The 15,038-nt window shown below is 39.4% G+C and overlaps 1 protein-coding gene across 35 annotated transcripts in view; it reads right to left on the minus strand.

The window, feature by feature from the left end:
• ANK2 (ankyrin 2) overlaps positions 1–15,038 on the minus strand; it is a 592,965-nt gene that overhangs the window by 130,444 nt on the left and 447,483 nt on the right. For 26 of the 35 annotated variants that reach the window (XM_075929759.2, XM_075929766.2, XM_075929765.2 and 23 more), the window contains 4 exons: positions 12,190–12,375; positions 11,690–11,713; positions 9,349–9,447; positions 8,068–8,166 (listed from right to left, as the gene is read on the minus strand). In XM_075929759.2, the coding sequence (XP_075785874.2) occupies positions 8,068–8,166; positions 9,349–9,447; positions 11,690–11,713; positions 12,190–12,375 (408 nt within the window). The remainder of the gene's footprint in view (positions 1–8,067; positions 8,167–9,348; positions 9,448–11,689; positions 11,714–12,189; positions 12,376–15,038) is intronic. The other 9 variants (XM_089778039.1, XM_075929790.2, XM_075929755.2 and 6 more) reach the window with 1 other exon arrangement.

Consider the following 15,038-nt stretch of genomic DNA (forward strand, 5'->3'; position numbering starts at 1 on the left):
GTAAATGACAGTCATAAAATTGTTCACTCTAAATTCAAATTGTACAAGTTCTTTTCACGTTTTCTTCAGCCTTGTGGAGTCTTCTTTCCTCCTGCTTTCTTCACAGGTTTATAGCTCTCTGTAACCTGCCTGTCAATTATCCCAGCTCCATCGCAGACTCTTTTCCTTCCATGATCCCCCTCCAACTCAAATGGGTTACAGCAATTTTTCCTCTCATTTAAAGTGCTCTCAGTCTACCATAATCTCTTCTACCTTCTCACCCCATATTTAGATACTGAGTCCCATGATAACATTCTTCTCCATCATAAGACCCCTGCTATCTTTGATACTAAATTGCAAGTCCCAGAAGTTTTGGTAGCCTCCCTATTACACAAAGGTGACTCTAAAGTGGGAAACCCAGAGCACAGAAAATACGAAATAAAGGTGGTGGCATAGTTTAGTAGAGAGACTGTCATTGTTAATGAGCACCACTTCTTCAGTATCAAGGACACTGGGCTGAGGAACTTAGTTTAATGAGACTAATCCAATATTTATGATTTTGGTCAGTTCACATGAAGTGGAATTATTACTATTTATTTTTATTTTGGAGTGCCCACAGTGTGGCAGGTGCTGTCCACTCACACACACAAGAACACTGTCTCCACCCAAATGAGCCTGCAACTAAAGCTAAAGTAATTGGGCTAGCATTTGATCAAAGCTTGCTTTTCCATCCTCATTAGAATATTGCTATAATGCAGTATGAATAAGGGAATACCATCAAATCTGTGTGAATAACATTGTATTAAAAGGTAAATAGTGTACAGGCAGTCCCCGGGTTACGTACAAGATAGGGACTGTAGGTTTGTTCTTAAGTTGAATCTGTATGTAAGTCGGAACTGGCATACAGATTCAGCCGCTGCTGAAACTGACCAGCGGCTGACTACAGGAAGCCCGAGGCAGAGTTGCTCAGCCCCGGGCTTCTTGGAATCAGCCTCTGATCAGTTTCAATAGGCTGAATCTGGACGCCAGTTCTGACTTACATACAGATTCAACTTAAGAACCCCAGTCGTCCCCAAGTCAGCTGCTGCTGAAACTGATCAGCGGCTGATTCCAGGAAGCCCGGGGCAGAGCAACTCTGCCTGGGGCTTCCTGTACTCAGCGCTGGTCAGTTTCAGCAGCGGCTGACTTGGGGACGCCTGGGGCAGAGCAGCTGGGGTGCTGCTGGGTTGCTCCAGTAGCGCCGCTCCTCGGCGCTACTGGACGAATCCACCAGCACCCCAGCTGCTCTGCCCCAGGCATCCGGAGAAAAGCCTAGACTGCTGGGGGGGGGGCGTACTAGCTGCGCCCCCCCCCTCCCCAGCAGACCAGGGAGACGCGGGCGGGGGACCGAGACGCACCGCAGTCCCGCTGCCCAGGTCCTCCGCGGCTTTGCTCCGCGTCTCCCTGGTCTGCTGGTGACCAGCAGACCAGGGAGACGGGGAACAAAGCCGTGGAGCATGCCGGCAGCGGGACAGCTGCGGCGCATCTGGGCTGTCCGCTGCCCGCGTGCTCCCTGGATTTGCTCCCCATCTTCCTGGTCTGGGGAGACGTGGAGCAAAGCCGCGGAGCACGCAGGCAGCGGACAGCCCAGATGTGCCACGGCTGTCCCGCTGCCAGCATCCTCAGAGGCTTTGCTTCCCGTCTCCCTGGTCTGCTGGTCTCCAGCAGACCAGGGAGATGGGCAGCAAACCCCATTCGTAACTGCGGATCCGATATAAGTCGGATCCGCGTAACTCGGGGACTGCCTGTATACAGACACAATAACCTGTTATTCTTGGTGTTCTGTAACCAATCCCTCATGTTATAATATCCTTTAATAAATAACAGGAAAATTACAAAACATCCATTCTCCCTAAAAATATCTGCACTAGTGCTTTTCGTGAACTGGACTTGGCTTCTATAAATGTCCTGACTTTGAAAAAAAGAGTATAGGAAAAAAGTGTAGAAACTGTTTAAATGTCCAACCTAAACCTGAATCAAGGGAGGTTTAGGTTGGACATTAGGAAAAACTTCCTAGAATAAGTTGTCTAGGGAGGTTGTGGAATCTCCAGCTCTGGAGATATTTAAGAGCAGGTTAGATAGACATCTAACGGGGACAGACCATGAGGGCAGGGGACTGGACTCGATGATCTCTTGAGGTCCCTTCCAGTTCTAGTGTTCTATGATTTTATGTTTTGTATCAATATTTTCAAAACAAACAAAAATATTTTCCTGTTTGAAATGGCTTCATTTTGAAGAGGTCAAAATAAAAATGAACCATTAAACAAAATGTTTTGGCGATTGACTTGAAAAATAATCGTTCTTTAAGTTCATGAAAACTTTCAAGATTTTGACTTTTCACCGCAATTAGAGATAGGAAAAAAAATGGAACCCTTTAAACTATTCAGTATGGGGCAGCCATTTCCTAGTCAACTCTAACCAGTCTTACTAGTGTCTTTACTGGCAAGACAGTAACATTTCATTGTACAAGCTGAATCTCTCTAGTCTGGTACTCTCAGGACCTGACCGAACCAGAGAATTTGCCAAAACACGGGATGTCAATACTGTCAAGCAGCATTACCAACACTGCTTATTGGACTCTTAGAAGACATTTAGGGATAAACTGTGCTATTATTTAGCTCTAAAACACTGAGAATTGAGATAGGTGGCTGTAAAATTTTATGGGGCCGTGAGAAACTTGGCCATACTTATGATAAGTGGACATCTGGCTAATTAAAATCATGTTGCCAGACCACAGCGTGCTGGACTAGATAGGTTCAACCTATAGTAAATATATTGTTTGTAGATCTCCAAAGTGAGTATCAGGGAAATGAATTTTAATATAAATATACTGGTATGTCAAGTATTGCCCCCTGTTTAGTGCTAGGATCATTTCCCCTGTAAATTGTCATTGAGGGAAAGGTTAGGAAGTCTTTGTATACCAACAAGTTTGGAAATAAGTAAGCGTTGCCATCAGCCTCTTTCCTTCGCCTCCCTGATCACATGACACGCTTTATAATCCTACGTTTGCATTGCCATGGACTTTTAGATAGTGATTGCATGCCCACAAGATCCAAGAATAACCCATCATCTATAGCACCATTTCTAAAACCAATATTAAGATAGCACTATATCTTTTCATTATACCATGTTTTGTTATCTAAAACTTTGTCATCTAAAATTTTAGGTGACAAATTAATGTCATTGCATTCATTAGTCATCTCAGGTTTCAGAGAGAATAAATCCTGCCATGTAACATTATAGTCATACAAGAAGTTTTATGATCTGAAACTTTAAATAACAAATATCATGACCAACATCATGATCTAAAGAGAAATGCTTATGACTAATTATGTTAATTAACTAAAATATTCATATTAGTAAGCTTTGCAAGTAGACTATATTTTAAATTTTGGAATTATCTGTAAGTGGGTTAAGTATCCAGAACACATTTTTAAGAATTTATTTTGTAGAGAGATGTGGAAAATGACAAGACTCACTACAAAATTCAGACAGGGATTGTTTTTAACTGAGTATAACTAAGGATACAATTTAGTCATGCAAAGTTACTGATCCTGTGACTTTAACAGGCCTTTGTGACTTCTGCTTCAGCTTCAACCCCAGCTGGCACGGCTCCAGCTGGCAGCCCCATGTCACAAGACTCTGGCTTCCATGATTTATGGTTTATTGCCCACGTCCAGCCTGTGAATTTTAATAACTTCCCCACACCGTGCCAAAATCTTAACCATAATTAGTTATCTTATACATGTAACCAGAAAAATTTACTCACAAACACTCAGATGGTTCTCAATTCTAGAAATTCTTAAGCTTGGATAGGACACATTATATTAGATCATGCATATAGAATTACCAGATGTCCCGATTTTATAAGGGCAGTCCCAATATTTGGGGGAGGGGGGAAAGGGAGGGAGAAGGGGTTCCGTATGTAGTTGCCTATTACCCCTCACCCCCATCCTGATTTTTCTATCTGGTCATCCTAGATATACAAAAGTAGGAGATTTAATTCCTGCTTTAAATAGTTAGGCTAGTGCAAATTTAACTACAGAGCTGTGAATGTGCACCCATAATTTACTATTTTTGAGAGCTATGGGTTGTTTATTTATTTAAGACAGAAAGTGAAATAGCTTCCAGAGGGAACAATCCTAGAGAACATTTCCTAATATAAAAACCTCTAATGAGATAATTACAATGTGTCTGTTGAGCAGTGCATAGAGTTCTTAAGACTAATTTAAAATGCATTAATAATGGTTCATTGTCTTGATATATGCATCATCAAGTGCCACATAGTGAAGAGGGTTAAAAATAAAAAAGAACATCATCAATGAATGCTTTCTGGGCCAAAGTGTTGTTTTCAATGTGACAAAGAAATCAAGTTTAAAGGTCAGAGTTGCCAAAGTATAGATGAAATATCCTGATGTGTATTTCGTTTTGTTTCATCCCATTTTTACCCTACATTGCTAGAGAAAGATAATCTTTCCTCAGGAGAAATAAAAAGGAAAGTATGGATAGACAAGTATGTTAGTACCAAGTAGGAGGCAGAAGTCCTTCCTCTAAAATGCAAAACACATGTATGCATGGCATGCAACACACAACCTACCTCTTCATTACCATGCACACTCACAGCCATAGCAAAGCACAAGGCATGTGGATAAAGCAAAGGGAAAAGAAAAAGACACCAAGACTATATAAAATGCTGGCATGAGAACATCATCACAGTGAGACAGGATTAGACAAAAATCAAACCTCTGGAATCTCCCACACTGTCAAGTGCACAAAGCTGCCCTCAACAGTATGTCTTTTAGTAGAGAGAATGTCGAATATTAAAGCAAGAAGAAGCTCTTGAGTCTGTGCAAGTCAAAGAATGTGTATTTTGTGATACTTCGCAGGTTCTGGTTTTTGTTTGTTTGTTGTTTTTTGACAGCTAACAACTTTCAGCCAAGCTGCCTACCTGAAGAGGGGTGATGAACTTAGACAAAGTCTCCTAAAATTAGATATTTTGGAACAAACTATGTGCTCCTGTTCCTATAATTTGGTTTAGTTTTATGCTTTGATCTGGCTGGTGGGACTGTACTCTGAGTCCACCAAAATAAGAGATACAACTCTCAAAGAGAATCAGAAGTGTCTTTATACTTTTCTTTATTCGGCCAACTTTTCAAAACAGACTCCTACATTTTGAACACAAAACGTCCAGGCATTTGTAACTTTAATTCAAAACTAAAATTGCATGCACAAAAGGGGGCATCTGCATGCAACTGCCAAAATTGTGCATGTATATGATTATCTTGTGTGCAAGGCATAGTTAGCGGTTTGTTTCTGCATTTGCATATTTTACTATTTTTGAGAATTTGGCCTTTTGTGAATTAGTGCCCACTTACACAAAAGGCAGCCTTTTCCCATATAAGGTGTAATTAAAAAGAGATTATTGTATTTCTCTTCCTTACAGCATCACAAATCAAATATTAATCATATAATCATTCAATTAAGAGAGCACCTCTACAGCTTTTGTAGCATGAAGCAGTAAAAAGCTGAAACAGCCAAAATGAAGAAGGGTTGAGTCAATCTCAAGAGCTGTTTAATGTGAGCATTATGCACTATAAACAAGAGAGATGATTAGGATTATACAGGTTTTCAAAGGTATCATCACTGCCACTTTCTCAGATTTTCCACACTATCACACTGCTGGTGAGACAGACCCAAGCCAGATCTCAGTATCCAAATACCCTCTAAATTTTCAGATGCTCTTTGAAATCCAACCCTGGACCTGAAGGCAAATATCTCCTTTATTTATAACACATCAGACCAAAATCCGAATTCAAACATCCTTAACTGCTACAGTTTCAAAACCCACAGCTGTGTTTGAACACTACAGTATGAACCAGTTTTTTAAATTATGGATGTGACTAAGATTAATAACTAAGTGGATCAAGGCTTGAAAACAAACAGCTCTTTAAAAACAGATCAATTATTCCAAGAAGTGACTTGTGAGAGAAAGGAGTGATCCAGTCTGCACAAGGAGAAACATCTTCAGAAATGATTCAAAAAATGCAATATAAATAAAATACCATTGCGCACACACAAACTCATATGTATGTTTGTTAGATTTCATACAGGTGACTCCAATCAACAAAGGAGCAGAATATAGCCATAGGAATGAATCAGGAAGGAAACTGTGATTTAGAGTCATGTTTATTGCTCTGATTCATCCCTGCTTCGTGAGAAAGCAACCTGGTACAGACCAACTATAAATTATTTGCTTCTCTAATGCTAATTCCGCTATGCTGGCTAGCATCTTGGGAGCCGAGGCAACACTTCAAACCATTCCTCAGCCTATCCCACCTCCCCCTTGTCCACCTGGAGAGGAAGAGAAGTATAGCAGCCCCACAGAAGCTATTCTAGGTGCCACATAATCTGCAGGGCTGGCCCACAACATTTTGGCCCCTGAAGCAGGGAGCTCAAAGGACACCCCTATGTCACCTTCTCTCCTGCCTGCCTGTTATGTCTCTTGTTCCCTCCTTCCTCCAGCATAGCACTCCACCATCTCTGTGCATCTAGAGCAGAGAGAATACATATGCACCAACAGCAGACACAATTTTCTACACTCTGGATCCTAGTGGTGCCCCCCCGCAGTCTGGTACCTAAGGCAGCCGTCTCAGTTCGCCTCCTGGTAAGGCCAGCCCTGACAATGTGGGTAGACTGCAAAATGAACCAATGAGGTATCCTGTGTCCACCAGTGCCTTTTATTAAATCATAACTAAGGGCTTACAATCCTAGCCTTAGGGTGAATAACTGTCTACAAACACAGAGGTACTGGATTGCTATGTTGATCCCAGGATATTAGGAACAGAAGGTAGATGAGGTTCTATATTTTATAGGAAAGATCCAAACAGACATCATCTTCCTTTTTTAAGTTTTTCCGTTACAGACTAACACGGCTACCCCTCTTTTATAGGAGCAGCTTCTACGGATGAGGGAGACAGGGCTCTTATTCAGGTCTGGGACCTGTACTTCAGAATGTCCCAGGTAAATACTAGTTAAACAGATTGTTTAGCATAAGTAGTTAGCACATATTTTAAGGGACCAATTAAAGTAAAGTGGCCTATTAACACCCCTGCAGTCATAGGGGGGAAGGGAGGGAGGGAAGGCAGCTGGAGGCAAGGCTTATTAGTGCATAATAAATTGCTGTAATAAATCCAGTGTCTCTGTTCAATCTATCAGAGGGGTAGCCCTGTTAGTCTGGATCTGCAAAAGCGACATGGAGTCCTGTAGCATCTTATAGACTAACAGATGTATTGGAGCATAAGTTTTCGTGGGCAAAGACCCACTTCATCAGATGCATGTATCTGACAAAGTGGGTCTTTGCCCACGAAAGCTTATGCTCCAATACATCTGTTAGTCTATAAGGTGCTACAGGATTCCTTGTCGTCTGTTCAATCTGTGATTTTCAGTGTCTAGCACTATGAATTTAAGCTCATCTTTTGAAAGTGTTACGCAGGTTTTCTTTGGGGATGAGGACTGACAGGTCAGACATGAAATGCTTGCTTTGTTGTGATAGGGTGTTTTTGTCGTCTTATTCTTCTGTGAAAGTTCATTCAAGAGGGCAGAGATCATCTAGTTTCATCCACCCAATTGTTATTGGACCATTTACTGCGCTGGATGACACACACTCTCACCAACAGAAGCTTGTCCAAACAAACAAAAAGTTTCCTCACCCAGGTTGTCTCCTTACAAACATAAAACAAAGATTCTGCAAGTGCAAATAGCTGCATGGAATAGTTTTAAGGAGTCTGAAAGTCTGATCCGCAATATCAAAAACGGGCTTCAGTGTCATTTGCGAAGGGAAAATGTTCAATATTTTGGGATTGTGTTCAGCTGATCATTTTTTTCTCCTTTGATATACAAGAGCTGCACATCTAACTTCTCACTTTCAGAAGGAAAGACAAGACAGACAATCTCTCTTATCTATGAATGTTGCCTTTCCAAGCCTCCAGCTTAAAAACCTCCCCAAAACCAAGAAGTGATAACACAATATTCCGGGACAGAAACACTCACCCTGGTTTTGGCATCGATCTGCCCTCCGCGATCCAACAAAAGCTTCACCATGTTTGTGTTTCCCCTTTTGGAAGCCACATGCAGTGGGGTGATTCCATTCTACACCATGAAAAGAACAAACAAAAAGCATGATGGACTTGAAAATGTATAATGGTGATGCCTTTGTATTTGGATCACAAAAAGAGGAACATCAATACAGTACAGAAGATAAGCAACTCTCTGAGCTTCAGAGCTAGGCACACATGTTATTTGAGATTCAGACCTTTTGGCATTTTGGTTTTCTTATAGACATGTATCTTGATCTGAACATCACAGTCACACAGTAGGACAAAACATACATCAGAGCCCAAATTGGTCAACATTCACAGCATACTTATGTATTTAAATCACTGCAACACACGCACAACATACAAAGCATGGGGGCTCGGATACAAAGGAAGCTCATTAGTATAACAGAAATCAGTGTCAAAAAACAGGCTCTAATTAGTCTGAAAGATGGTATTTAATATTTAATTTTCAACAAGGATGCCCTTGCCAGCACATCAGGTGGAAAACTCTTGGGGAAAATAAAAGTGAATATTAGTGAGGATTATGTTGACTGTGTGAACATGAAATCCTTCAGAAAGGCAGTTCTTCATAAAGCAATTCAACAAGATTCTGGGAATGAAAAATGAAACAAAAAATTTCTTATCCAATAGTAACAGCTATAGCAATGCACATGTTAATCAGTTAAGTGATGTAAAATAGCTAATAAACTATATTAATTAGTCTTATAATGGTTGTGGTTTTTCATGCAAAGGTGGCTTTCAGTTAATCAGAACCTCTATTCTGTTTTATATATTCGCAGCATATTTTTAATTTATTGATTTGTTCCAATACAATAATATTATGGAAAGGTAAATAAACTTATACTGGTAAATCATAAAAATTCAGGAGACAGGGAAAAATCAATGAATAATACATGTTTCTGTAGTATGCCTGACTGTGGCACAGACTCTTAAATTAGTTGGCACAAAATGAGAGTGTTTGCATTCTGGATACCTTGAAGGGGGCTTATTACTTTGACATTTCCATAGTGTGCAGCTATGTCCCCTCAAGGCAACTCAGCACATTCCTTGTGAACTTTGCAGCTAATTCCCGGTTACAAAGTAACCTTTGGTTCTATGCTGAAATCTCCTCAGCACTTTGCTTTCCATTCCACTTTTGATTGGGAATTTTAAGCAAAGATACACTCCCACATCCATCGACCATCCCATGTAAGAAAAAAAAATTAATCCATACCCGGGCTGTGAAGTCTACCGCAGCTCCTCGGTTGAGCAGAAGCGTTGCCACGTTGACATTTCCATAGTGTGCAGCTATGTGCAAAGGTGTGAAGCCGCTCTATAAATGGAAACACTCCTAGTTAGGGAATGAATTTCTTCAGTGCTATATTATTGGTCTCCTCAGAGAACTTCTGATTTTAACAACTTTTGGCAAACAAACGTGTAACGTTACTCTAACCTTGCGCACCTACAAAATAACATAAGGTCTTGACCATAGAATGAAGGTAGTTTTTCCCTACTGTGGATAATAAAAAGCTCTTCTTTCCTATTCACTTATTGATCAATTGTGTTATTTGCTATTCCTTGTGGATCTATGTTGCTAATCAAAAAAGAGATGACCAGACACACAGAAAACATTCAAACAAATGTTTTACTACTTCTTTCCACAACACAGAAGTTGGGCTTTCAACTGTCATGTTTTGTCGTTGGTTTTTACTTTGCTGATCTTTTCTTAGAATGGCAAATTTCAGCATGAGCATTTCTTTTTCTTTCTTTCTTTCTTTCTTTCTTTCTTTCTTTCTTTCTTTCTTTCTTTCGGAGGTGTGTTGCTGGGTGGTGGGTGTGTGTGGGTGTGTGTGTGGGTGTGTGTGTCTGGGAAAGCAACAAATGTTTGTACTATATTGAAAGTATCTTCAAGGCACTTCAAAATACTTTACTTAGTAGACAGTAGAGTTAATGATCAAACCATTCTATATTTATATTACATTCCAAAGCACTTCCCAAATCATACAATCATACATACCAAAATGGAAAAAAACCCATTGAAATGTAGCTACAATGTAGTGGGTTAGAGTGTGACTGATGCAAGGTACAAAAAGTTGCACAATAGTCTAGAATGAGGTAATTTATTTGAAATTCTGATAATGAACAAATTTCTAGTCTTATAAAAAGTTCCAATGAATCTTTAATATTCATGAAAAGCAGAGCAAAATCTTTTTTTAAAGATCTCCTCTGAAAGACCTTAATGTTGCACATATTATGTTCTAATAGCATAGCTATTTATTATAGTAGGAACAGTGAAGTATTTTCTGTTTCTGAACATACTTGTATTATAAACCAGATTTCATTTTTTAGCATCAGGATCCACACTGTAAACTGTTCATCCATTAGCAAATCAGACTCGGATGTTACATAATTTTTTCCAAAAAGACTTTGTTCCCAAAAGCTCTCGGCCTGATATTTTAATCCCATTACATTTACTTCAATGTCAGTCCCAAGATGAAAAGGATCTAATTAGAATCAAACACACATTAAATTCATGGCCTTGTTGCCATAGTTAGGAAAGCAAGAAAACACCCAACAACTCAGGACACTTTTGCACACATATGCATCCAAAGTCCATATCTCCCTCCTCTTAAAACTCCCAACTGTATAAACAAAGGCATTTCAAAACACTGCTTAATGATTTGATTCTTGGAAACAATGCCTTCTCCTGAGGTGGTGTTACTTTTAGGGTTGACATTTGAGTTATAGCCAATTGGCAGACACATGATGCCCTACAGCACTGCTTTCAGTGTTGGCACATCAGAATTAACATGAAAGACCTGAAGGTGCCTGCCATAGGTAAGTTTTGGCTATGCAGGAATGTATTCACACACTCCCCTGCAAGCATTTCTGAACATTCCATTTTAACAATTTGTCACATTCTACTGGTTATTCCAAATAAAAATGTGATTTCAATAAAATACTTCTCTTGAAGGGCTCTATTTTATTTATTAAATGTTTGGCTTTGATAGGTTGAAAATGCAAATATGTGATAGGTTAATTATCTACTGAATTCCACCTTTTAGAGCATGAGGAATGTGTTTACATTTTTTTAAACAGATTCAAAACACCTTGGGTCAAGTTACACCTATGGAATTAATGGGGAATCTTTGTTGTTTGGGCATTTGACTTTTGCTGTGATTTTGAATTAGCCTAACATCCTCATAAGTTTTCACTTAATTTTGACCAGTGAATGCTTTTGCATAATTAATTTTATTTAGTTCAAAAATATATCCACTCACCTACCCCCATCTCTAGACCTTAATTCTTTTTTTACCACACGTGAAGACTCTAGTTTATCTCACAATACAATAATACAAGCTGGAAGAAATTATAAGACAAAGGGAGAACAAAAGCAAAAACGATCAAACAAAAAGTTGCTGCTTTACAATTACTGTCATTAGCAGGTATTTGAAAAAGTTCCTTAAGTTTCACTTTTAGTGCTAAACAATAAAAAAAAAAAATACTGTAGCATAAGAAGAACAGTACCACAAATTAACAGAAAAAGTTAATAAAAAAAGTGTTGATCTCGGTACCTCAGTTGTTCTATTCACCATCATCTGACGCAGCATAGTTTGGAAAAAAGAGGAAAAATATTACAGATCATCCAGGAAAAGGAAAACTAAGTTGCCTGTTGAAATGAGTTATGTTGTTATTATGGGGAAAGCCACTCAAGCATACATTAAACATTAAATACAACCCATGTATGCATGGGTCACAAACCAGTATCCTATTTAATGGACACAACTCAGTAATTCTGTTTTCATTCTTGTTTTGTCTTGATTGTAAATAATGAAAGAGATCAGATTTTAAAAGGGTTTACAAGATCTGTCAATTAGTACATTGCCTGTATTTATTGTGTCTTGCAGATATGCACTGCAGAAGAAGATGTTTTATTGGCAATATGGGTTTTAGCAATTTATTTACCACAGAAGTTACTTAGAGCCACTATTTTAAAATGATGGAATTAATGTCCTTTTCCCTGAGGCATCCAGACACATGACTACCCCAGGCCTCCACAACAAAGCCTTTTTACCTTGGACTGAACATCTGCATTGTGGTCATTTTGGAGCAGGAGTGCTGCTGATTTTGTATCATCTTTCCTGGCAGCAATGTGCAAAGCTGGGAGTCTCACTTTGCCCTTGGTATCATTTTCCAGGAGAATGGCCACTGCCTGATTGTGTCCCTGCTGTAGTGCAACAGCTAATGGAGTGAAGCCATCCTGGTAGAGTGGAAAAAACAAAATATGCTCCATAAGGAGAAGGGCTCAGTTATCAGCCACATAAGTACAGTACATACAAAGGCATATGTTAAAAGTAGTCTTACACACACACACACACACACACACAATGGCTCAGGAATCACAAGCTTTATCTCAGACATGTTTTTGAATATCCGTTTTCCCTGTAAGCTGGGCGCTTGTGCAGCTGCTCGGGAGAAATTCAAGTGCTAACCAGTTTATTAGCAGAACACCCACAGCTGTGTTTTGTATTTCTATTGGTGGTGCTCATGCATATGCTTCAGTGCACATAAAAAATTATTCCGCGCATGGATGGGAAAAAAATCCGCACATGGATGGAAAAAATTGGTGGGAACACTGTCTGTGATGTGCACTTAACCACTTCAAACTTAACTTTTCCGTTACCCTAGGAGTCAGTGCAATGGCCCATGGGGAACACATGTATCTCCTTCAATGCTTACTATATTTAAAATCATCATGCATCAAGTTATTCTGGAGATACACACATGAGAAATACTAAGAAATGGTCAGTTGTTGGTATTAGCACGAATAAGATGAAATGCACCTGCTAAGGTGTCTCTCACAATGTACCATTTCTAGAGAGTCTCTCATGTTTTTACCATCACCAGATAAATTTATTGTAGTTTCTTCTAATTCTCCGAAGTTATATGCTATCTGTGTGATTCAATAAGATAGTGGGTGTCATTTACTGATTCTGATCCTAAGCAGCAAAGCATCACAATTGTTCTTTCTGGAATCAAAATTTCAGAAACATATCTTTTATTTTCCTTTCAAGTATATTTCTAATTTTACTTTGCATTCAGTTAGAAATGGAAATATTCAAACATTCACATGTGTCCTGTTCTGCTAATGCTTAAACAAAATCAAGCCTATTACAAATATTGCTGCTGCGGTCATTCCTTCAAGTGGAAATAATTTGGCTTCATTACATAAGCAAGCAATATAGGAGCAAGGATATCCAGCAGACCATGGAACTTTGTGTCTCTTTTCTAACCTGGTAATATATAATTTTCAAAAGCAATTAGCCTTGGCCAAACTATGTTCTCATGGGCTAAAATTCCATTGACCAATGCTGAGTGATTCTGAAAATCCTACCCTTAGAAAGGCACTAAAGGACAGAAGAGATTGTGATTTGGGTTGTGGATGGAAGAGGAGATACAAGGGCAAACTGGTAAGGATTAACTGAAAACAGAAGCATTGGGAAAGCCATGGGCTACGTCTACACTGCAGGCTTTTTGTGCAAGAACGGCCGTTCTTGTGCAAAAACTTGCGAAATGTGTACACTGCACGCGCATAATTTCGCAAGTAAATTTACAGTAAGGCGTCAGAACAGAGGGCTTCTCGCGCAAGAATTATTCCTCTCCCCACAAGGAATAAGAGCTCTTGCACAAGAAGGCAGTGTGGACAGGCAACAGGGGTTTCTTGTGCAAGAAACCTTTACGGCTAAAATGGCCATCAGACTGCAATGGACGCTTTTGTGCAAAAGCACATCTCTTGTGCAAAAGCACATGGCAGTGTGGACACGCTCATAGAGAACAAGGATTTACCATGCCCAAATAAGAAAGTTCAGCTAAAGAGTTATTTACAATCAGAAAGAGGGAGGTATAGAAAGAGGGAGGGAAGCAGACTGATGGATTTGGGAGAAACATAGTAGTGGAGTGAAGAAAGAGAAGAATTTGGTTGGGTTGGGAGCAGGGTAAAAGAAAGAAAGAATAGCGAGAATGAGGAATATTGGAGGCAGTACAATCTAAACTGCCTCAGATAAACATGCAAATTTTGAGGTGTTGTCCTGACTCACCAAACTAGGTTTGTACTTCACTCATCTAATGCCTTTCATTCCCTTTTGTGTAAAATTATGAGTAGACTTTATAACCGCTACACTGTTACAGCTGCGTACTCTCAGAAGACTACATTCTGTACTAGGAATTAAAATGGGAGAACAGCTGAAGCAACAGCTGAACCAGAGAGATAATTCTCAGATTGGAGCTACATTAGCTGGTGGGATGGCTTAGTGCATGAGCCTTTCCCCTCTGGAAACTTGAGAGCAAATCCTGGATTAAGGGGGGACATATGAAAATGAGTTTGGTGGCCTCATTCTTATTCCTACACATCAAAAAAGCATTGAACATTTCAGCATTACTAGCTGTATCTACTCAATTAAACTTCAGGATTAGAAGAAAAAAATCAGGACAGTGGACTTTTTCTAATTTTAATATGAGTTTAACATCACACAGAAATTGATAAACTCCTGAAAAAGAGAAATTAACGTGTAAAACATTTAAAGCTTCAGGGACGAATTTTGTCCTCAGCTGACTACATATAAAGTTATTGAATCATTATGTGCTAAAGTAATTGAAGGCAACGGGCTACAACCAACAATAGAATTTGGCACTTCAAATATATATATACACTTCACTTGCCAATGTAGAGCTGCATGGAGTCAAAATTAGTACCTAGGATTACAATTTTTAATTAAACTTCTTTGTGGCTAGGATTCAAATTTGGATCCTGAACTTGAAAAAAAAACAAAAAACAAAAAAAAAAACCTGGCCATCTAGCAGTTTGTCTCTGCCTCTTCCCTAGCACTTCCCTTCCGTGTTGCTTCTTCTTACAATATCCTCCCA

Source organism: Pelodiscus sinensis, chromosome 4, assembly GCF_052426305.1.
Source record: "Pelodiscus sinensis isolate ZL-2025 chromosome 4, ASM5242630v1, whole genome shotgun sequence".
In the NCBI taxonomy this organism is placed as follows: Eukaryota; Metazoa; Chordata; order Testudines; family Trionychidae; genus Pelodiscus; species Pelodiscus sinensis.